Here is a 23,219-nt window from a genome sequence, read left to right as displayed (position 1 = left end):
CTTTTCTGTGGGGCCTCTGGGCGGCACCTAGGGGCTGAGAGCAGGGGCCAGCTCTGGTAATCTGCATGTGTCCCAAGCCTAGGGGAAGCTGACAAACCAGGCATGGCCCCAGCCCAGCCTGAGTAGCTCCTGCATTTCTGTGGGCAGGAAGCAGGGACAGTGGTGTATGGGGGTCGATCCTCCGTGATGGTCCGGGCCCCAGCTCAGTGCTGTTGGAAGTGGCATCACAAGAATGAGAGGAGCCACGGCAGCCAGCCCATGGGAGGGCACATTCCTCATGTCCATACCAGGGCTTTGGGGGCTTGGAGGACCACCAGGGAGCCCCTAAGCAAACACACAGCCAGTGGGCAGAGGAAGGGGCTGTGGGCTGGCCAGCACACGCCATACATCTGGGAAGGAGGCCAGCCCAGGCTGCAGTGAAGCCACCGCCAGCTCCACTCAGGGCTGAACCTTGGCAATTCTGCTGGCTCAGCGGCCCCCTCCCAGGATCATCCTTGGAGGCCTGACTTCCTGGAGGGCTGCCCGAGTCCCACACCTCTGCATCCTCATCCCCCAGCCGGAGCGGCCACCTGCCCTGCTGCCCCCGTCCCCAGGCTGCGGGAACCCCAGGCAGACATACGTCTGTTTTCATGAGGACCTTCCCGTCGGCCCTAGACTGCAGGTGGAGCTTCTGGCCCATTTCACAGATGAGGCAGCTGAGCATTGGGGACTCACCCAAGGTCACGGGTTACAGTATCAGATCTAAGGGTTCCTGGTCCCTCCTGGGCTTTAGCCTCACCTAGCAGAAGGCTCTGGTCCCCTCCTGCCACATTGCACCCCATGTGGTGAGGAATCTCTGAGGTCCCGAGCAGGAATCCACCTGGAGCCTAGGTGTCCCTTCTAGACCACACTCTGAGCATCTAGGACCCTGGAGTTCCCTGCCCAAACAGCCCCAAGCCCACTTCTAGGATCCGCACAGCCCTCTGCCCAGTCTGTCCTCCTGAAGGTGGGTCACGCAGCAGGGTGATCACCCTAGCTCCGAGGAGCGACTAAGGGGGTGCCTGTTTACGTAGTGTGGACAGTGCTGGAGCTGGGCAGTGAATAGGTGGGGTAGCTACAAACAGGGGTCAGTTAATCACCCAAGGAATCCGACAATTTTCTTTTCTTCTTTTTTTTTTTTTTTTGAGACGGAGTCTCGCTCTGTCGCCCAGACTGGAGTGCAGTGGCGCGATCTCAGCTCACTGCAACCTCCGCCTCCCAGGTTCACGCCATTCTCCTGCCTCAGCCTCCCGAGTAGCTGGGACTACAGGTGCCCGCCACCACGCCTGGCTAATTTTTTAAATATATTTAGTAGAGACGGGGTTTCACCGTGTTATCCAGGATGATCTCGATCTCCTGACCTCATGATCCACCCGCCTTGGCCTCCCAAAGTGCTGGGATTACAAGCGTGAGCCACTGCGCCCGGCCGAATCCGAGAATTTTCAGTTCGAACTTGGGCTTTCAGGTCATGATGAAGGTGTATTTGTCAAGGTAGGAGGATAGAACATACTTAACAGGTTACTGGCATGATTTGTAGCGTTTGAATATTTGAACATTTGGCGTGTGGGCCTCTGTGTGTTAGGCACAGGTCAGGGTGGTTTGCCTTAATATGTCCCAAACAGAAAAATAATAGTAATGCCAGTAACCATCTTATTTTTATTTTTAGTTCTTTCTATGTGCTCTTCACACTGCAAGGTACCGTAGATACAAAGATGCACAAAACACACTTGCTGCACAGGCAGAGAGACCCAAGAATACCATAATATCTACAGCAGCCATTTTTTTTTGAGCCCTTACTAAGTCCTGCCGTGAAGCACTTTGTGGATAGTATCACAGTTTATCCTCCCGTAACCTAAGGGGAGGTAGCATGCATATCCTCATTTTACAGAGGGAAACAGACAGGCAGTGGGCTGGGTGTGGTAGCTTATGTCTGTAATCCCAGCACTTTGGGAGGTTGAGGTGAGAGGACTGCTTGAGGCCAGGAGTTCGAGACCAGCCTAGGTAACATACTGAGACCTCATCTCTACTAAAAATCAAAAAAATTAGCCGGGTGCTACTCAGGAGGCTGAGGCAGGAGAATCGCTTGAGCCTGGGATGTTGAGGCTGCAATGAGCTATGATGGCGTCACTGCGCCCCCAGCCTGGATGACAGAGCAAGACTCTGTCTCAAAGAAAAAAAAAGAATGACAAAGTGACCAGCTCATGATCACAAACCACTAAGAGGGGGAATAGGACACATCCAGAGGTGCAGGTGCAAAGCCCAGACTCACAACCTCAAGACTCTGGGACCCCAGGTGAGTCCCTTGGCTTCTCTAAGCCTCAGTTCCTTCATCTGTAAAATGGGGACAGTGAGTCCAACCTCATCTAGGAGGTGACCAGCACAGTACCTGACCCAGAAGGTATGCAACTGGTCGTTGGAAAGGGCAAGAGGAAAGGCCCTAGCATTTGTGGACCCCCCTGGGAGTGCTGGAAGACCGAGGGCTGCTACCTGAACCTAACAGGAGACCCCACGGAGGGAACAGAAAACGGCCAGCTGCCCACAAGGATGCCGGGACCCCGGTGCCTGTCACCTTCCCTGTTCCTGCTCTCTGAACTTCTCCGTCCCCCTGGACCTGCTCAATGATCTGGGGCCACAGGCAGTGGGGTGCCAGGCCACGCCTCATAGAATGGGTGCGACCCTCTCCAAATTCTCCAAACGGCCTTGCCCGCTTGGGTGATGAGGGAAACGGAGCCTGAGCCGGGACTCAGACCCCCACTGATCTGCCTCTAGAATGCTGCAGGCCTGATGGGAGAGGGTCTGAGGCACAGGGTGGCCCCAGCCTTCAGCCAGGAGCTCAGAGGGTGACAAGTCAGGGCCTCCAGCACCCAGGAAGCAGGACCCATCTGCCTGGGCTGCAGGCTGGAGAGTGGGCAGACCTGGGCCGGGGGCACGTTGGTGCCGGAGGGAGGTTCCAGTTCCGTGTGGGTGGAGATGGAGGCGACCCCCAGTCGGTGCCGGGAGTGGGGAGTTGAGCTCCCTCAGTGGGGGCGGTGGGGGCTACCTTGGGGTCGGGCTTCGGACTGAGGCTGGGGGAAGCTGTGGCGCCCGCATTATTTGCGGAGAGGAGCAGGAGGATGCTTGGGGGTTGGGGGTGCGGGTTCCCTGACACCGAATTCATTATTGGGAGATTCCTCTTCACAATCCCTCGACACCTCCCACGGGAACCCGGGGCCAGGAACGCCTGACAGCCTGGCGGGCCGGCTCCAGGGCCACTGGCGCCCGGGTCTCTCGGCGCCCGGTCCCCGCCCGCCCGCTGCCTCGGAACCCTCCCCCGCGGGTCCCGCAGCCTCTGGAAGCCTCTCTGGGCTCAGCCCCGCGCCGCCGCCGCGTCGGGGCTCCGAGTGCACCCCCGGCAGCTGCGTCCCCAGCCCGACTAGCCTCCCCAGGCCGCCCGCATCCGCAAAGGCCTGGCCTGAGCGCGCGGCGCGCACGTGGGGAGGGGGCGTCCCGGGGCGGGCGCGGGGAGGGCGGAGCCACGGGCCCGGGCGCGCGGCCGGCGCGGGCTGACGGAGGTCGGCGGCCCGGGAGCGGACCCCGGCGTCCGGGAGGCGGCGCCAGGTGCCGCGCCCCCGCCCCGCGCCCGCCGCGCGCCCCCGCCCCCGGGCCGCCCCCCGCCCGTGACGCGCTCCCCGCCCCCTCCGCGCCGGGAGCCCGAGCCCAAGCCGGAGCCCGAGGAGGGCGAAGGGGCGGCGGGCGGCGAGGAGGCGGCGCGGGAGGCGGCCGGTGCCGCGGGGCCGCCGCCGCCTCTGAGCCGCGCCGAGCGCACGAGCGCAGCCGCGTCGCTGCGGCCCCGGCCGCGCCATGGGGAAGGAGCAGGAGCTGGTGCAGGCGGTGAAGGCGGAGGACGTAGGGACCGCGCAGAGGCTGCTGCAGAGGCCGCGGCCCGGGAAGGCCAGTGAGTGCCGGGGGCGCGGGGCGCGGGGCGCGGGCGGGAGCCCCGGGGGCCCCTCCCCGGCGCAGAGCCCCCCACCCCTCCCGGCGCCGGGCGGGGAGGGGACGCTGTCGGGTCCCCGGGGGCGGGGCGGGGCCAGCAGCGCCTAGACCCTTGGTCCGTGCCCCCCACCCGCTGTCCCCAGCACTGGAGATGGGGCGGCCCGGAGAGCCGGCCGTCACCCTGAGCCCCCCAGCGGGCACCTGGCGGCACCCGCCTCCCGGGCCGCGGGCGTTCGCATCCCTCCCTCCCTACCTCTGTCCCCCTCCCTTCTCAGGCTGCGGGCTGACAGCTGGAGGTCTCTGCTGGGGCCTTCAAAGGGCGAGGCGGATGCCCCCCCCACCACACGCACCGGGCAGACAGTGAGGGGGCCCCTGCGGGGAGGGGCGACTCGGGAGCTGACAGTCCCTGGCAGACCCCCTCCCCGCCCCACGTTTAATAACACGCTTTGCAGGGAAGGTGGGGGGCAGGATCACGCTGGGGGTGTGGCTGCCCTGACATGGCCGGTGGGGGGCCATTTACTTATGGGAGAGCGGAGGCCCAAGGTCGCCCAGCCCAGGGCAGGCTGGACTCCAGGCAGGGCCGGCCTGGGGGCAAGGGCTTGGGGCCCTGCTCAGCCAAGCTCCAGCCGACCCAGGTCCCCGGCTTCCCTGCTGGGAAAGGAGGCCATGAGGGAGTGGGGGACCACCATTGGCTATCCCCAGCTTGCCCTGTGGGGGCCCCAGGAAAGGGCTGGGAGCTTGGAGCCCTGATCCCAGCACTGATCCTGGCTCAGCGCGTAGCCTCCCTGGGGGCCGCGGGAGATGGATGGATGGGCGTGTGGACCAGCCGCGTGTGCGGCTGCGCACGTATAGCCGTGTCAGTGTGTCAGGGCACCTGTGTAGGCACGGACAGGGCTCTGCAGGTCGGCATGTGGGGTCTGGGCGTCCTCCCTCCTCCCTCCACCCCCACAGGCTGTAAGACAGGGAGTCCTCCTCCCCTTCCTCCAGGGGGATGCCAAGAACTGGGACTGGCTTCTGGGAGGTCGGTGGGGGGAACCTAGAGTCCCAGCAGGACCCCCGCACTCCTGCACTTGACCAGCGGCCCATGACTGGCCAGCTCCTGTCCACTGTGTGCAGTAAGAGAAAGGGGACACCGGTGCCTTTGCAGGCTGGCCCCCGAGCTGATTTCAGGTCCCTGGGCTCAGAAAGGGAGAGCTTGTGGGCAGAGGTAGCTTCAGCTGAGCCTGGAGATCAGGTGTAGGAATTGAGAGGGAAGGCAAGGTAAAGGCTTCCACCTAGTGGTCGCATGACCTTGGACACAGACAGCTCCAACTCGGTGGACCTCAGTCTCCTCGTCTGTAGGATGGGATGTCAGCCTCACAGCCGGGTCCTAAGATCAGTGAGCCTGGGCGCTTGGAGCCCAGGCATTCAGTAAGTGCTCAGTAAATGCCAGCAACGACCGCAGCCTTAGACCAGCCCAGGTCCAGGGGCGGGGGAAGTTGGGGCTTCAGCTCTGGGGAGGTTCCTCCTCCCTTCTATTGTGGCCATTCTGGGGGCTTCCATCCTCACCTGGGTCTCTGCCTGTCTTGCCTGGCCTCTGGGGCAGGAGAGACACCTGCCCTGGCCCCGGCTCCTGCTCTCTGACTCACAGGGGCGGGTGTAATAAATCAGAGGAGAAATCCCTCCATGAATTAGCTCCGTCGTCATGGCAACGCTGGCCTGCTTTGGAGTAAGATGTATTTTGATTCAGTAAAGTACAGCTGAGTTTGGGCCACGAGGTGGGGGGTGTCCAGCAGTGTCCTCCAGGGCCCCCTGAGCCCAGGGCTATCCCCATGAGCTTTACTTCCATGGTCCCCTCTGGGCGCCCGGCCCCTTTCCTCCACCGCCTTCTCCAGAGTCACCCCAGGCTCAGCCAGCCCCCCACTCACCCCGCCCTGAAGGGAGCCTCCCGTGCCCGCATGCACACACTTAGCAGCTGTCCTTGAGCGGAAGAGGAGCCTGTTCTGGGGGAGATGCCGGGGCAGGGGCTGGCCTCCTGCTGGTCGGGAGGGACCCACTCTTCCCTCTGACCCAGGCCCTATCCAGGGAGGCCCCCTGTCCGTGGAGGCAGGTCTGAGAATGCCCTGGAGGACGCCCCTGAGCACCGAGGGCCAGCGCCCCGCCCCCCTCTCACCTTCTAATAGCCCCCTAGGAGCTCCCTTCTAGCCCGGGGTATGAACCAGATCCCAGAGTTGGGGACAGGCTCAGGATAGCAGTGAGAGGGCTGGTCAGGGGTAAGGGCTTTACCGTCATAGAGTCACAGGGCTTAGGGACCTCATGGAGAGGGAGGGGGGCTCCTGGGCTTTCATTCTGGCCATGGTCCCCTCCAGCTATGCTCGCTCCTGCTTCATCCAGAGAACCCATTTCCAGGTGAAACAGCCCCCAGCCCCAGGCCCTTCTCAGTTCTGGGACCTTCCTGGGTAACCACTGTCTCCCACAGGAATTGGGGTTAGCATGTCCTAAGACCTCAAGCTCCCTCCATCCAATTTCAGCCATTTTCCCCCTTGAGGAGACCATGGGTGGGGAGAGGGATGAGATGGCTTTACTAAGACACTCCTTCTCACGTGGGGGTGGTCCCCTTCCTGAGGGAGACATCCTCCCCCACTAGCAGCTGTCACCTTCTGGGCTTTGACCTCCAGCCCCCCGAGATTTCAGCCCCTGCAGGTGTGGCTGGGTGAGAAGGTGGTTTCCACTCTGGCTGCCTTAGCTGGGGGAGGGATGATAGGGCCTGGCTTGGGCAATCCTGGGGACATGCTGAGGGCTGGCTACCCTGGAGCTGGGAAGAGCGGGGCTCAGTGTTCTCGGGGGAGAACCTCCTGAGTGTGGCCCTGGCAGGGATGCACGGGACAGTGACACCTGCGCTCCCTTCAGCTAATGGTAAGGGATGGTGGCAGGCCCTACGACATAATTCCCAGGTCCCCATGCAAAATGTAAACGCAGGGCCCCTTGCTCAAAAATAAGAATTTCAGGCCGGGCACGGTGGCTCTGCCTGTAATCCCAGCACTTTGGGAGGCTGAGGCAGGTGGATCACCTGAGGTCAGGAGTTGGAGACCAGCCTGACCAACATGGAGAAACCCCGTCTCTACTAAAAATACAAAATTAGCTGGGCGTGGTGGTTCATGCCTGTAATCCCAGCTACTCAGGAGGCTAAGACAGGAGAATTGCTTGAACCCAGGAGGTGGAGGTTGTGGTGAGCCGAGATGGCACCATTGCACTCCAGCCTGGGCAACAAGAATGAAACTTTGTTTCCAGACAGGAAAAAAAAAAAAAAAAAAAAAAAAAAAGAATTTCAAGATGGTGACAGGAGAGCATCCGCAGGCATGGGGTCCTTCTGAGCCAAGCACAGGCCACACGCCCATGAAGTCCCCTCGGCGGCCAGGCAGGGTGTGGGGGATGAAGAGATCGGTCCAGTCTGCTGCTGACTGAGCACCTCATCTGCACGGGGCACTGTTTTAGCCACTGGGGATTCTTTCGTGAGCAGAACAGATGAGGGCCCTTGTCCCCTTGGTGCTGGTAGTTGAATGATGGAGATGGGTAGGAGCAAGAGCAGAAGGAGGTGGACGTGGCAGGTGGTGATGAGGGCTGCAGAGCCAAGCACAGCAGCTGCGGGGCGGGCAGGGTCACCACTTCAGATGGGGAGGGCATGCTGAGTGAGCAGCCTGTGTGGGTAAGGACCTGAAAAACGTGAGAGAGGCTGTGGGGTTAACTAGGGAAGAGGAGCCCACACATGCACACAGGACATGTGGAAAGGCCCTGGGCAGGGCAGACTATATGCTAGAGGAACGTCTGGAGGCCTGTGTAGCTACAGCAGTAATGGTGGAAGTAATGAGAACTGAGAGCAAAACAGGAGCCCCACGCACGGACGCTGTCCAATCTCAGCCTCCCCTCCCAGCACGGCCGCTGCCCAGTGTTGGCCTCCCCTCCCAGCACGGCCGCTGCCCAGTGTCGGCCTCCCCTCCCAGCACGGCCGCTGCCCAGTGTCGGCCTCCCCTCCCAGCACGGCCGCTGTCCAGTGTCGGCCTCCCCTCCCAGTGAGACCAGTGCTGCCAGGGGGTCTTCAGGAGAGGAGTGGCTGGATCTGACTCATGTTCTCTCTCCTCTTTTTTTTTTTTTTTTTTGAGACAGGGTCTTGCTCTGTCACCCAGGAGGTTGGAATGCAGTGGTGCGATCCCGGCTCAGTGTAGCTTCAACCTCCTGGGCTCAGTCGATCCTCCCGCCTCAGCCTCCCTAGTAGCAGGGACCACAGGCACACGCCTCCATGCCTGGCTAATTTTTTTTTATTTTTTGTAGAGATGGGGTCTTGCTATGATGGCCAGGCTGGTCTTGAACTCCTGGCCACAAGTGATCCTCCTACCTCAGCCTCCCAAAGTGCTGGGGTTACAGGCATGAGCCATGGCACAGAGCCTGACTCATGTTTTCCCAGGGACTCCCAACTAGGGTGGGTGTGGAGGTTGGACCAAGGGATGTGGGAGGACCTTAGCAACACCAGTGAGGAGGGGATGGCACTAATCCTGCCAGAGATACTGGCCTGGACCAGGTCGGTGACAGTGGCCGCAGGGAGAAGGGCTAGGGTTCCAAGTGTGCTCTGGGGATGTCTGAGAGGCAGAGCTGACAGGCAAGCTATAGGTGTACAGGAAAGGCCCCAGGGCTGGCTCCAAGGTTTTGGCCTGGGTCATGATCAGGAAGGGTGGCATTGCCACTAACCAAAAGGGACACTGGCACCAGCAGTGTCTGAGCAGTGGGGGAGGGGCCAGTGAAGCTGGAGACGCCTTTGCTTGCCAGGAGAAACCCCTGGCTGGAGAAAGGTGGGGGTGGGATTCCTGTACAGCTAATATTAGTAATCGCCACACACCAAGTCCTGACGTGTGCCAGGCCCTGCACGCTTTATGTCTGGAAATGCTCTCACACCTCTGGGAGGCCATTAGCACCCGCGGCTCCAGCTCAGGGAGGGCGCCGGCAGCCAAGGCCACAGGCTGGTGAGTGGCAGAGCAGAGATTCGAATTCACAGCTGTCTGGCTCCCTTGGCCAGTCTTGTGGGTCATCAGGGGACCTGCACCCTGCGTCCAGTGGCTGGGACCAAGGCCGGGACAGCGGGGGCTGCTGTGGGCCACTGTATAAGCCCTGCAGCCAGCCCTGTGCCTCAACTCCCTCAACTCCCCTGCCCTCAGCTCCCGCCCCCACCCCGTCCTGGGCCTGGACAAAGGGGCTTCTGTCCTGCCAGCTCCCCTCTCAGAGTGACTGACCCACAAATGGGTTATGTAACCACGGCCCAGATAGGCGGGGGTTTGGCCCAAGTCTGCTTGGACTAGCGCCCACTGGGAGGGCATCGGTGGGCTTCCCTCCTCTGGCAGCCAGCTGGGGGAGGCCAGGATGCGGGGGGCCCCAGGAGGACACTGGTGCCCTGAAGGCAGGGCATGGGCCCCTCTGGCCTCAGGTGCTCCGAGTCGCTGGGGAGGAGGCGGCCGTTCGCGTGAGGTCGCTCAGAGGTGCCAGCCCACTCGCCCGCCTCCCACTTCTGCTCATCCACACTGGCTGTGGCCCAGGGCTGGCAGTGGGGGTGCTGCACGGTGGAGACGCAGATCCTCCCCCAGAGATACCCCCATTTCCGGGTGTTCCAGCCTCCCTGGCCACCCCCGGCCCCATCTGGATCCTTCTGAGAGACAGATTGGGCCGGCTCTCTCCCTCCCACATTGGCAGGTGCCCAGCCAGTGTCCTAAGGGAGGGGTGTGCATGCACATGTGTGTGCTGGTGTGGGTGCACAGCCTTGCCTCCTATCCCCAGGTGGGGACAAGGACCCCAGGCCGGAGTCCTCAGTACTGTGAACCCCCACATCTCGGCAATGGGACACCAAGTCCTGAGCAGCTGGCACCTGGGGCGGGGTGCGGGGCAGAGCTGAACGCATGAGTGCACGAGTGGACGAGTGAGTGTCTGCAGACTGAGAGCCCAGCAGCTTTGTGCCTGCCGGGGAGATGGCTGGCACCCTCTCCCTGCCCTCAGGCCACCTGGAGGGGCTGGCACAGCCTCCCCTCACCAAGTCTCCTTCCATCCCCAGAGCTCCTAGGCTCCACCAAGAAGATCAATGTCAACTTCCAGGACCCAGATGGGTGAGTTCTGAGCCAGGCGGTTCCCGCCTGGAAGGGAGGATGGCTCCTAGGGAGGGCAGGGTGCCTGGGGCGCCGGGGCCTCTGCTCCATGTGTCCTCTGCCCATGCTAGCTTCTCGGCTCTGCACCACGCGGCCCTGAACGGCAACACGGAATTGATCAGCCTGCTGCTGGAGGCCCAGGCCGCTGTGGACATCAAGGACAACAAAGGCAAGACTGGCCCAGGGGCCTCCAGTGGGGACAGGGGTGGGGGAAGTGAGGGGGGGCTCCCCAGGGCCTGCATGGGTCCTTGGCTGAGGTCTCAGCCCAGGGTCTTAGTCTGATTTCAGGCAGGTCCTCCTGGGATCAGGGTCCTGGAGGCCAAGGATGGGCTTGGAGTCAGGGGTCAGCTCCCAGCAACCCCCAAACCCACAGGGTTAGCCTCGGGAGTCAAGGGTCAGCTCCCAGCATTCCCCCCACCTCCCAGAGTTGGGCTTGGGGTCAGGGGTCGGCTCCTAGCACCCTCCCACCCCCTAAGGTTGGCCTTGGGGTCAGGGGTCAGGTCCCAGCAGCCCCCATCCTCCAGAGTTGGGTTTGGGGTCAAAGGTCAGCTTTCAGCATCCCCCCGCCCCCCAGGCATGCGGCCGCTGCACTATGCGGCCTGGCAGGGCCGGAAGGAGCCCATGAAGCTGGTGCTGAAGGCGGGCTCGGCCGTGAACATCCCATCTGATGAGGGCCACATCCCCCTGCACCTGGCAGCCCAGCACGGTCACTATGATGTGGTGAGGCCCAAGCAGGGGCGGGGGCAGGGGCGGGGCAACCCGGGCAGGGCAGCGCAGCCTGAGGATGTGCGGGCCTGACTGCGCCCTTGGTCCCCAGTCTGAGATGCTGCTACAGCACCAGTCTAACCCGTGCATGGTGGACAACTCGGGGAAGACGCCCCTGGACCTGGCCTGCGAGTTCGGCCGCGTTGGGGTGAGTCTCCCGTGGAGCTCCGTGGGGTGGGGCTGGGGAGCCCCACATCAGGGCCCCCCTACCCTGACCCCTCCTTCAAGGTGGTCCAGCTGCTCCTCAGCAGCAACATGTGTGCGGCGCTGCTGGAGCCCCGCCCGGGAGATGCCACCGACCCCAACGGCACCAGCCCTTTGCACCTCGCAGCCAAGAATGGCCACATCGACATCATCAGGTAGAGCCGGTGGCAGGGAGGGCCTCAGCCTTAGGGTCCCCAGGGTTCAGCAGCAGCCTGGGGCTCAGGGCACCAGCTTCTGGCTTGGGGATGGGGCAAGAGCAGGCAGGGTCCCAGGTCCCTGGTCAGGCCTCTGGCATGGCCTCCAGGGCCCATGTACAGTATGAGCTGGAGCAGCTGGGAAAGGGGCTTCTGTGACTTCTCTGTCCCGGCCCCGTTGCTCCTGGGTGCGCTCGAGGAGGTGCTGAACTTCCCTGAGCCTCACTTCCCATCCAAAAGTGGGGCTCAAAGCAGCGCCTACGCTAGCATCAGATAAGATAACAGCTGGGAAGTCTTAGCACAGGGAGGGCCCTTCAGCAGCGCTCACTGTGGGCTGGGCGCGGCGGCTGACACCTGTGATCCCAGCACTTTGGGAGGCCAAGGAGGGAGGATGGCTTGAGGTTGGGAGTTCACAAAAAAAAAAAAAAAAAAATTAGCCAGATGTGTTGGCACACACCTGTAGACCCAGCTACTGGGAAGCTGAGGCAGGAGAATCACTTGAGCCCATGAGGCTGAGGCTGCAGTGAGAGGTGACTGTGCCATTGCACTCCAGCCTGGGTGACAGAGCAAGACCCTGTCTCAAAAAATGCAGTGCATTGCACTGCAGCCTGGGTGTGGTGATGCACACCTGTAGTCCCGGCTGCTTGAGAGGCTGAGGTGGGAGGATTGCCTGAGCCTGGGAGGTCGAGGCTACAGTGAGCCAGGATGGTGCCACTGCATTCCAGCCTGGGTGACAGAGAGAGACCCCATCTCTACTTTTTTTTTAAAAGTGGCTGAGTGCGGTGGTTCAAAATGCTGCAATCCCAGCATTTTGGGAGGCTGACACAGGAGCCCAGGAGTTTGAGACCAGCCTGGGCAACACAGCAAGACCTGGTTTTTACAAAAAATAAAGGCAAAAACAAACAAACAAAAAAGCTGGAAATGAGCATGCATGTCTGTAATCCCAGCTACTCTGGAGGCTGAGGCAGGAGGATTGCTTGAGGCCAGGAGTTTGAGGCTGCAGTAAGCCATGACTGCACCACTGTACTCTAGCCTGGGTGACAGAGTGAGACCCTGTCTTAGAAAAAGCAGACCGGACTCAGTGGCTCACGCCTGTAATCCCAGCACTTTGGGAGGCCGAGGCGGGTGAATCACCTGAGGTCAGAAGTTTGTGTCCAACTTGGCCAAAATGGTGGAAAACCCATCTCTACTAAAAATACAAAATTAGCTGGGCGTGGTGGCAGGTGCCTGTAATCCCAGCTACTCCAGAGGCTGAGGCAGGAGAATCGCTTGAACCCAGGAGGTGGAGGTTGCAGTGAACCGAGATCGCACCATGGCATTCCAGCCTGGTCAACAAGGGTGAAACTCCATCTCAAAAAAAAAAAAAACAGTACAAGGAAAAGCGCTCAGCACTCAGTGAATGTCAGAGACACGGGGCAGGGCTAGACGGTCCTCAGCCCCCAACCAGACTGCTGGGGTATGGAGGCCTGGCTTGGGGGTGCTGGGGCCGGCCTCCTGCTGGAAGGCCCCGCCTTGTCCACCTTGCCTTCCCACCAGGCTCCTCCTCCAAGCCGGCATCGACATTAACCGCCAGACCAAGTCCGGCACGGCCCTGCATGAGGCTGCGCTCTGCGGGAAGACAGAGGTGGTGCGGCTGCTGCTGGATGTGAGTGTGGGGGCCAGGGGTGCTGGGCCCAGTGGGCTGTAGGGGCTCCTGACAGGGCCTCACCTCTCACATGTGCAGAGCGGGATCAATGCCCACGTGAGGAACACCTACAGCCAGACAGCCCTGGACATCGTGCACCAGTTCACCACGTCCCAGGCCAGCAGGGAGATCAAGCAGCTGTTGCGAGGTGGGCCCAGGCAGGGCAGAGGGGCAGTGGCTAGGGCTGGGGCTGGGCCAGATCAGCCCGCAGGACTTGGGGGGCCCCCTCCTGTATCCCCAGAGGCCTCAGCGGCCCTGCAGGTCCGGGCGACCAAGGATTATTGCAACAATTACGACCTGACCAGCCTCAATGTGAAGGCGGGGGACATCATCACAGTAAGCATGGCCTCAGGGGCTGTCTCGGCAGGGAGGGGGCAGCATCTGGGCGTGTGCACCCCAGAACACCGCCGTCCTGCCGCAACTGGGGGGCACTGGGCAGGAGACTGTGAAATGGGGCATCTCCCTGAGCGCCCCCCACCTTACTGGCCAGGTCCTCGAGCAGCATCCAGATGGCCGGTGGAAGGGCTGTATCCATGACAACCGGACGGGTAATGACCGGGTGGGTTACTTCCCGTCCTCCTTGGGCGAGGCCATCGTCAAGCGAGCAGGCAAGTTCCACCCCACCCTGGGGGGCAGGCAGGAGCTGCGCACCTTGGGCTTGGGGGCTGGAAGCAGCTAGCATGCTAAGCGTGTGGGGGCCCAGCAGGGCTGGTTTTCTGGGTGCCAGCGTGGGGTTGAGTGGGGAGCATCAGGGTGCCCCAGCAGCCGTCTCCTCATCTGTTCCCAACCTGTTCCTTTGTGCATTCCACCAAGCACTGTGTGCCACCACGTCTGGTTCTGAACTGGCCACCAGGACAGATGGGGGCCCAACTCCCAAGGAGCTCGCCCTGGGGCAGGAGGGGGCAGGGGACAGTGAAGTAAACATGAAAGGACATGTACTTACCAGTGACCCAGAGCACAGGGAGGGCCTGCTTGAGATGAGGCAGTCAGAGGAGGCCAGAGAATGCCCTGAGAGGCTGGTGGGTTCCAGGTGGCAGGAGCTGTGCATTAAAAGGGGGCGGGGCCAGGCGTGGTGGCTCAGGCTTGTCATCCCAGCACTTTGGGAGGCCAAGGCGAGAGGACTGTTTGAGCCCGGGAGTTCAAGATCAGCCTGGACAACATAGTGAGATTCCATCTCTACAAAACATAAAATTAGCCAAGCATGGTGGTGTGCGCCTATAGCCCCAGCGACTTGGGAGGCTGAGGTGGGAGGGTTGCTTGAGCCTGGGAAGTGGAGGCTACAGTGAGCCAAGATTGCACCAGCCTGAGGGACAGCGCGAGACTCTGTCTCAAAATAATAATGATAACAACAAAGGCACTCAAGTGTCTGCTCTTGGTGAAGAAAAAAGGGAAAAAACAAAGGCGCTGAGGCAGGCAAGAGCTGGGCACATCTGAGGAACAGGAGGCTGAGGAGAGGGACTAGGCCAGGGACCCAGGCTGTGAAGCCCCACGTGGCGGCTCTGAGGGACCAGGGGCCCGTTTACTCCTGATGGAGGACATGGAGATGCACAAGCAGGGCCAGCGCCCGGTCACGGCCATCTAGCTCCTGAGTGGGAGCCTTGGCTCCAGCTTGTGGGGTTCTTCTTGCCTTCCCCCCACTCCCCAGTACAGAGACGTTCACGCCACCCAGCAGTCTCTGGCCCCCTGCCCCCAGGACCCCAGGGCCACCAGCAGGATGCCTAGGCTTGGCTGCCTCTGCCTCTCTCCTGCTCTAAACGTCTGGCGGGGGAGGGGTCTTCCTCGGGGCTCTCAGCTCCCTGGAGACAACAGCAGGCAGAGAGGACCCCCCTGCTGTGGCTGCCCGGCCTCTGCCCCGCCTCCCCTGTGTCAGCACCCGCCCTCGCTGGCCCAGGTCTCAGGAGGCTGTGCTCGACCTACAGGTTCCCGAGCAGGCACTGAGCCAAGCCTGCCGCAGGGAAGCAGCTCATCGGGACCTTCTGCACCCCCAGAGGAGATCTGGGTGCTGAGGAAGCCTTTTGCAGGTAAGCCGGGTCCCTGAAGGGCAGAGGTGGCAGGACTTCCACAAGGCACCACTGTGGGGCCAGGCAGGGGCCAGCACTGGCCTCATCTTGCTCTCTCACGCTGGCAGGTGGGGACCGAAGCGGCAGCATTAGCGGCGTGGCTGGCAGCCGGGGCAGCGGGGGCCACACCCTACACGCGGGCTCTGAGGGTATCAAGGTAGGTGGGGTGGTGGTCGGGGCTAGGTTGGCCAGGGCTGGGAGCAGGCGACAAGCCGGTGTTTCTGGGTTGCAGCTCCTGGCAACGGTGCTTTCCCAGAAGTCCGTCTCCGAGTCCAGCCCAGGGGACAGCCCCGCCAAGCCTCCAGAAGGCTCTGCAGGTAAGAGCAAGGATGCTGCCGCACAGCCCGACAGAGGAAACCAGCCCAACAGCTCTTGTCCCCCACCCACTCTCGTCCTCAGGTGCGGCCCGGTCCCAGCCTCCAGTGGCCCATACAGGGCAGATCTATGGGGAGCAGCCGCCCAAGAAGCTGGAGCCAGCATCGGAGGGCAAGGTACAGGGCTTGGGGGTGCTCCCAGTGTGGGCTCCGGGGAGAGGCTGTAAGGCCGATGGGCTGACGGGTGCCTACACAGCCTGCCTGGCCTGGCTGCGGTGGGATCGGGGCATTGCCAGGCCAGATCCTCTCCTCTGTCTGTCAGTCTGTGTGTGTTGTGTGTGTCCGCCTGCGTGTATGGGTGTCGTCGTCGTACAGGCTGTGCGTGTGGGCCAACCTGTGCCTCCATGTGTGCATGTGTGTGTGCAGGGTGTGTGTGTGATGGTGTGACTGTGAGCCGGACACGCGTGTCTGTGTACAGGTGGAAGGGGCTGGGTATGAGACGGTGCAGTGCGTGCATGGGCGTGGCGTGTGGTGTGTGAGTGCACCTGCGTGCTGGGGAGGCGTAAGCTGCTGGCTGAGTCCTGCACAGTGGAGTAGGCAAGGTGCCCCTGCCTGTGGGCACAGAGCCTACCTTCTGGTCCAGACTGAGGCCCCTTTCCCGGAGCCCCCTCCCAAGGGGCCACACCACCTGCCTCCCCAGGATGGCGTGGGGCGTCCCTGGTGCAAGAGCAGGGGACAGTCAGGGAGGCATGTGGCGGACAGCAGCAGCCCCCCCGCCCCCCCAGTGGAGATCCCAGAAGGCAGAAGGGTGGAGGATGCTCCAGGAGGCGCCTCAGGGACTGTGGACTGAGGATCATTCACGGGCCAGGCTCACCGGGGCCTGCTGCAGATGGAGCAGCGGACAGCGGACACAGCAGCTGCGCGGCTGGCCGGCCAAGCGGAGAAGGAGGCGCTGTGGTGGCAGGGCACAGCCAGGCAGGCGAGCCTGCAGTGGGTGCCTTGTGTCTTCCAGAGCGCCGAGGCCGTGAGCCAATGGCTCACCGCGTTCCAGCTGCAGCTCTACGCCCCCAACTTCATCAACGCTGGCTACGACCTGCCCACCATCAGCCGCATGACCCCCGAGGTGAGCTTTCCACATGCCTCCAGTGCCAGCTGCGTCCCACAGACGGGCCCAGCCCCCAGCTGACAAGCCTCCCCTCTGCCTAGGACCTCACGGCCATTGGTGTCACCAAGCCGGGCCACCGGAAGAAGATCGCGGCAGAGATCAGCGGCCTAAGCATCCCCGACTGGCTGCCTGAGCACAAACCCGTAAGGCCACCTGCACCCCAGGGGCTGGGCCCAGGACGGGCAGACAGACAGACAGAGAGCCTGCCTCCCTGGCCACAGCCCCCACCCACCCTCAGGGTCTTGAGGGAGAGGAGAGTGAAGGATGTCCTGCTAGCAGGGAGCCTCCCAGTCAGCCCCTGTTCTGTCACTGGGGCAGAGGCAAGGTGATGCTGTCCAGGGGCCATCGGAGTGAGGGAGCCTGAAGCCAGGAGAGTCCCCTCCCCACGTCCATGCTCTCACCAGGACTCCCTGCACATGCAAGCTGCCCCACAGAGACCCCCAGCCACCAGGCCTCCAAGCACTGCCACTCACATGCAGACTGCAGGGGCTATGCTCACACGCACCCAGGCACGTGCCAGCCCCTGCACAGCAGGCGTGCATAGAATACCCTGCAGGTGCCCACCAACTTCGTGCGTGCACACGCGCTCTACCGCACGTGTGGCCCTCACCAATAGCTGACACCCCATTTTCGGCGATACTTGCACATGCCATGGCCAGTGGTCATTAACAAGGAGGTGCGGATGGGTGTGGCGGTCAAGCCTGCAATCCCAGCACTTTGGGAGGCCAAGGAGGGTAGATCATGAGGTCAAGAGATCGCGACCATCCTGGCTAACACGGTGAAACCCTGTCTCTACTAAAAATACCAAAATTTGGCCATGCGTGGTGGCAGGCGCCTGTAGTCCCAGCTACTTGGGAGGCTGAGGCAGGAGAATGGCGTAAACCCGGGAGGTGGAGCTTGCAGTGAGCCAAGATCGTGCCACTGCATTCCAGCCTGGGTGACAGAGCGAGACTCCGTCTCAAAAAACAAAACAAAAAGGGAGGTGCCTGTGCAATGGGATGGTTCTGGGCCTGAAGAAGGTGGGCCCAGGCCTAGCCCAACCCAAGTGGACTCTTTGGGTCTCACACTGAGTTCTGGGCTCCCAGTGGGAGAGGCGATTGGTGGCTCTTGACAGCACTCACCCTGCCTTGCCCCACTCAATTGGTGGCTCTGGGGTCCTCCTGGGGGTCAGGTCCGGGTCCCACAGGCCTTGCCGCCCACCTGGGGGTGGCTGAGTATGCCAAGAGCAGGTGCATGAGTGAATTCCAGCTGGGAGTGTGGACGCCTGGATGCCGCTCGGGGAGTGATCGGGTGTTTCTCGGTGCAGACCGATGTGGGTGTTGGCACGTGTGTGTGTTGTGGCTGTGTGGCATGTGTGTGGCCCTGTGTCTGGTGTGGGTGAGAGGTCAGAGTGTGACACGGGATGGGGTGCTGGTGCCTGTGCTTGGCTGGGAGCGCAGCGTGCAAGTCCTATGCGTGTTCCTGTACCAGGTGTGGCCCCGTGTGTCTGTGTCCACGACTCTGGGGTGTGTTTGTGTCTCCCCATGGTGCTGTACTTGTGGCTGCCTGGCCGGGTGGGAAAGTGCCTTCTTCTGCGCCCCCCGACAAGGGCGTCCTATGGACGCAGTCAGCCGTGTGCGTTCTCATGTGCTCGATGTGTGGCATGCAGTGTCTGCTGCCTGAGCCGAGGCTCTGCCTACATTTCTGGTGCCAACACTTTGGCCTATCCGTTTGTCCTTCTGTCTGTGCCCTGCTGGCCCCGTGCCCCCTCCTCCTCCAGCTCCAGGTAGATGGGCAGGGTGCGGGCAGCCAGCCCAGGTGGCCCCTCTGTGTCTCTGCTCTGTAGGCTAACCTGGCCGTGTGGCTGTCCATGATCGGCCTGGCCCAGTACTACAAGGTGTTGGTGGACAATGGCTATGAGAACATCGATTTCATCACTGATATCACCTGGGAGGACCTGCAGGAGATCGGCATCACCAAGCTGGGTGAGGCCCCAGCCCCAGCCCCAGCTTCCAGCCCCTGCCCTCAGCTCCCAGCCCCAGCCCCCAGCCCAGCCCTGCCCTAGCCCAGCCCCTGCCCTCCACTTCCTGGTCCACCTGACCTGCCCCCTGCGCCCCACTCAGGACACCAGAAGAAGCTGATGCTGGCTGTGAGGAAGCTGGCAGAGCTGCAGAAGGCTGAATATGCCAAGTATGAGGGGGGCCCCCTGCGCCGGAAGGCGCCCCAGTCACTTGAAGTGATGGCCATTGAGTCTCCGCCCCCGCCTGAGCCCACACCGGCCGACTGCCAGTCCCCTAAAATGACCACCTTCCAGGACAGCGAGCTCAGTGATGAGCTGCAGGCTGCCATGACTGGCCCAGCTGAGGTGGGGACCACAGCTGAGAAGCCCTCCAGCCATCTGCCACCCACTCCGAGGGCCACCACACGGCAGGAGTCCAGCCTGAGTGGTCGGGCACGGCACATGAGCAGCTCACAGGAGCTGCTGGGCGACGGGCCCCCTGGGCCCAGCAGCCCCATGTCTCGAAGCCAGGAGTACCTGCTGGATGAAGGCCCGGCTCCCGGCACCCCGCCCAAGGAGGCCAGGCCAGGCCGCCACGGTCACAGCATCAAGAGGGCCAGCGTGCCCCCTGTGCCTGGCAAGCCACGGCAGGTCCTCCCACCAGGCACCAGCCACTTCACGCCCCCGCAGACTCCCACCAAAACCCGACCAGGCTCTCCCCAGGCCCTTGGGGGACCTCATGGTCCAGCCCCAGCTACAGCCAAGGTGAAGCCTACCCCGCAGCTGCTGCCAACAGAGCGCCCCATGTCACCCCGCTCCCTGCCTCAGTCACCCACGCACCGCGGCTTTGCCTATGTGCTGCCCCAGCCTGTGGAGGGCGAGGTGGGGCCAGCTGCCCCGGGGCCTGCGCCCCCACCCGTGCCGACTGCTGTGCCCACACTGTGCCTGCCCCCCGAGGCTGACGCAGAGCCGGGGCGGCCCAAGAAGCGAGCCCACAGCCTGAATCGCTACGCAGCGTCTGACAGCGAGCCGGAGCGGGACGAGCTGCTGGTGCCTACTGCTGCGGGCCCCTATGCCACGGTCCAGCGGCGCGTGGGCCGCAGCCACTCGGTGAGGGCGCCTGCAGGTGCCGACAAGAACGTCAACCGCAGCCAGTCCTTCGCTGTGCGGCCCCGAAAGAAGGGGCCACCGCCGCCCCCGCCCAAGCGCTCCAGCTCGGCCCTGGCCAGTGCCAACCTGGCGGATGAGCCGGTGCCGGACGCTGAGCCTGAAGATGGCCTGCTGGGGGTCCGGGCACAGTGCCGGCGGGCCAGTGACCTGGCCGGCAGTGTGGACACGGGCAGTGCCGGCAGTGTGAAGAGCATTGCGGCCATGCTGGAGCTGTCCTCCATTGGGGGTGGGGGCCGGGCTGCCCGCAGGCCTCCCGAGGGCCACCCCACTCCCCGCCCTGCCAGCCCAGAGCCGGGTCGGGTGGCCACCGTGCTGGCCTCAGTGAAACACAAAGAGGCCATCGGGCCTGGCGGGGAGGTGGTGAACCGGCGCCGCACGCTCAGCGGGCCAGTCACTGGACTTCTGGCCACTGCCCGCCGGGGGCCTGGGGAGTCGGCAGACCCAGGGCTCTTTGTGGAGGATGGCACTGGCCGGCAGCGGCCTCGGGGTCCCTCCAAGGGCGAGGCAGGTGTTGAGGGCCCGCCCTTAGCCAGGGTGGAGGCCAGCGCCACACTCAAGAGGCGCATCCGGGCCAAGCAGAACCAGCAGGAGAACGTCAAGTTCATCCTGACCGAGTCTGACACGGTGAAGCGCCGGCCCAAGGCCAAGGAGCGGGAGGCCGGGCCTGAGCCACCACCACCACTGTCCGTGTACCAGAATGGCACTGGCACCGTGCGCCGCCGACCGGCCTCGGAGCAGGCTGGGCCTCCGGAGCTGCCCCCACCGCCCCCGCCTGCCGAACCCCCGCCCACCGACCTGGCGCACCTACCCCCACTACCCCCGCCCGAGGGCGAAGCCCGGAAGCCGGCCAAGCCGCCTGTCTCTCCCAAGCCAGTCCTGACGCAGCCCATGCCCAAGATCCAGGGCTCGCCCACACCCACCTCCAAGAAGGTGCCGCTGCCAGGCCCTGGCAGCCCAGGTAGGCGCATGGGGCCAGCCGGGTGGGGTGAGGGGGCGGCAGGACTCTGCTCCACCTCTCTACTCGGTGGTCTGCGGGGTTTTCCTTTTCTTGGGTTTGATGGAAGCCCAGGTGGGGTGGGAACGTGTCCCCAGACCCTCTCATGCATCTAGGGCAAGGTGAGCAAGGTCCTTCCTGGTCCGCTGGGGAGGCAGCGGCGCGAGTAGGCCGCGGGAGGCCGGGGCAGGGGGCCCGGCGGCGGGGTTCGTGTCCGCTTGGTGCCAGCGTGGTCCTTCCCGCAGAGGTGAAGCGCGCCCACGGCACACCGCCGCCCGTGTCTCCCAAGCCGCCGCCGCCGCCCACGGCGCCCAAGCCCGCCAAGGTGGCCGCGGGGCTGCCTTCGGGCAGCGCTGGCCCTTCGCCCGCACCCTCGCCCGCGCGCCAGCCGCCCGCCGCCCTCGCCAAGCCGCCCGGTACGCCGCCCTCGCTGGGCACCAGCCCTGTCAAGCCCCCGTCCCCCGGCGCGCCCGCGCTGCACGTGCCCGCCAAGCCCCCGCGCGCCGCCGCCGCTGCCGCCGCCGCGCCCCCCGCCCCAACCGAAGGCGCCTCGCCCGGGGACAGCGCCCGGCAGAAGCTGGAGGAGACAAGCGCATGCTTGGCCGCGGCGCTCCAGGCGGTGGAGGAGAAAATCCGGCAGGAGGACGCGCAGGGCCCGCGGTAGGTGCGGGGTGTGGCCTGGCGGGCGGAGGGCGAGGCTCAGCAGGTGGGCGGGGCTTGGTAGAGATGGGCGTGGCGTGAGCGGGGCTCAGTAGGGACAGGCGCGGCGTCAGCGGGGCTCGGTCGAGGTCATCGTGCGGTAGGCGGAGCCCGACGGAGATGCGGGCTGTGGGCGTGTCCTGACCGAAGTGGGCGTGGCCAGGCCCACCCCGCCCGCTCACGCCCCGCGCCGCGCGCCCCGCAGCGACTCGGCGGCGGAAAAGAGCACGGGCAGCATCCTGGACGACATCGGCAGCATGTTCGACGACCTGGCCGACCAGCTGGACGCCATGCTGGAGTGAGCGCCGCCTCGCCGGGCCCGCCTGCGCCGCCCGGGCCCTCCCCGCACACTGACCTTTACCTCAGGATGGGCGCGTCTGGGCGCGGCGCGAGCGGCCGGGCAGGGCCCCGCACAAGCACAACTCCGGCCCCTGGGGTCGGGCCGGGGCGCCCACCGGGGACCGCCTGGCCGGGGGCTCCAAGGGCTCTGGGCAGACCCCGCGCCCGCGCGTCCTCCCCACCTGCTGCTCCCCGTGCAATACCTGCTGGGCCTCCTGCCTGTGCGGAAGGGGAGGGCGCCCCGGGACCAGGGATGGGGCAGCGCACAGGCCCGGGCCCAGCACAGAACTGCCCATCGGGACGCCTGGTCAGCCGCTCAGGCGCAGCACAAGGGACAGGGGACCAGGGTCAGGGCCCCCCTGCCCCACCGCACCCCCAGAATATAAGCTATCAAGAGTATTAATTTATTGGGAATGAGCTGAGGCGGATTTCCCCAGAGAAACAAAAAGGTATAACTTTAACAAATATATATTTAAAGAAAGAAATATTATTGATTCTATAGAAAACCATTTACCAACTGAAAGGACAAGAGTCTAGCTCCGGACAAAAGCTGTTAAGAGGACCAGGCCGTCTGCCTGCGGTCCTTCCTCCCTCCGGCCAGAGTGGAGGCCCCAGGCCGCTAGCACAGGTGGAAGGCTGGGGCCCCGGGGCGGGTGCTCAGGCGGGGGCTCCTCTGCGCTTCTCTCCTAAGTTCTCTGCGCCCCAAGAACTCGAGGTTGTGCCTTGCTCTTGGCGGCCATGTCCTCCTCCTGGCGTGGCTGTATCGGGGCGCGGGTGGGTGTGGTGAATGTGGGTGTGTCAGTGTGGCGGCCACGTGGAAGCAGGGCACGTAGCAGGCCAGGCCAGGGGCTTGCAGCTCCTCTGAGGGCGTGCCTGGCCTCCTCTGGGGCCTGCGCAGGCAGCCTGTCCACCCCGCCGGAGTTCCCACGGACGCTTCTGCTCATGGTCCAAGGCTGTGTCGTGTGGTCATTCTCACCCTCCCTTTTCCTCTCTCTGTCCCTGCTCCCTCCAAGAAGTACTGACTGGTCTCTATCGTGTTTGCTGATCCACAGTGTTGGGCACAACTTTGACATTTCTTAAAAAAAAAAATTTTAAAAATGCCGAAAACCAGCGATTGTGGTGTGGGGCGGGCGGAGGCGCCTGGCGGAGGTGGCGTCCGTGCGTGCAGGGCCCCTTCCCGCTGTCTCACCCCGTGTTTCCCTGTAAGTGCACGTGCCCAGCTGTCCCCCCAGGCCTCTCCTCAGTGGGCGGCCCAGGCTGGGCTCCAGCAGGCAGGGAGGGGAGGTTTGGGCAAGGCGCTGCCGTTGGCTGTCAATAAACAGCAGGAAACAGAAGTGCCTGGCTCACTTTTTGGGGGCACATGTGTTGGGGGAGATGGGTCTGAAGGCCAGCAGCTCGGGTGTGACAAGTTGCCTCCTAGCAGGGAGGCCCCAGAGTGGGCTGAAGTCCTGGGGTCCACCAGAGAAAACCGCCCCATGCCCCCCCACTCACAGCAGCCAGTG

The 23,219-nt window shown here is 63.5% G+C and overlaps 1 protein-coding gene and 1 long non-coding RNA gene across 11 annotated transcripts; one reads left to right on the top strand and one right to left on the bottom strand.

The window, feature by feature from the left end:
- The first annotated feature begins 3,705 nt into the window (after nt 1-3,705).
- Nucleotides 3,706-23,051, top strand: CASKIN1 (CASK interacting protein 1). Of its 10 annotated transcripts, XR_013411321.1 has the most exons (21): nt 3,706-3,952; nt 10,061-10,112; nt 10,223-10,320; nt 10,726-10,871; nt 10,969-11,064; nt 11,145-11,275; nt 12,851-12,959; nt 13,038-13,146; nt 13,240-13,334; nt 13,489-13,606; nt 14,918-15,019; nt 15,127-15,215; nt 15,291-15,375; nt 15,458-15,549; nt 16,385-16,495; nt 16,579-16,680; nt 18,363-18,501; nt 18,640-20,643; nt 20,925-21,339; nt 21,584-21,911; nt 21,999-23,051. XR_013411321.1 is itself a non-coding variant. In XM_028841234.2 (20 exons), exons 1-20 carry the CDS (start codon nt 3,859-3,861, stop codon nt 21,678-21,680), a joined length of 4,284 nt encoding a protein of 1,427 aa, XP_028697067.2. In that variant the 5' UTR covers nt 3,706-3,858; the 3' UTR covers nt 21,681-23,051. The 10 variants fall into 10 exon arrangements, 6 of the variants coding, with proteins under 6 accessions (XP_028697067.2, XP_077841168.1, XP_077841169.1 ...); XM_028841234.2 differs by having other exon boundaries at nt 21,584-23,051; XM_077985042.1 differs by having other exon boundaries at nt 21,542-23,051.
- LOC144337830 (uncharacterized) lies at nt 15,233-20,733 on the bottom strand. The gene is made up of 3 exons (XR_013411427.1): nt 20,606-20,733; nt 18,369-18,473; nt 15,233-15,369 (listed from the first exon to the last, which is right to left on the bottom strand). It is a non-coding gene; the product is annotated as an uncharacterized LOC144337830 (long non-coding RNA).
- Nucleotides 23,052-23,219: the final 168 nt, after the last annotated feature.

The sequence above is a fragment of the Macaca mulatta genome, chromosome 20, assembly GCF_049350105.2.
Source record: "Macaca mulatta isolate MMU2019108-1 chromosome 20, T2T-MMU8v2.0, whole genome shotgun sequence".
Lineage (NCBI taxonomy): Eukaryota > Metazoa > Chordata > Mammalia > Primates > Cercopithecidae > Macaca > Macaca mulatta.
The sequence above is the reverse complement of the archived record's forward strand: the minus strand, read 5'-3'. Positions and strand labels throughout refer to the sequence as shown.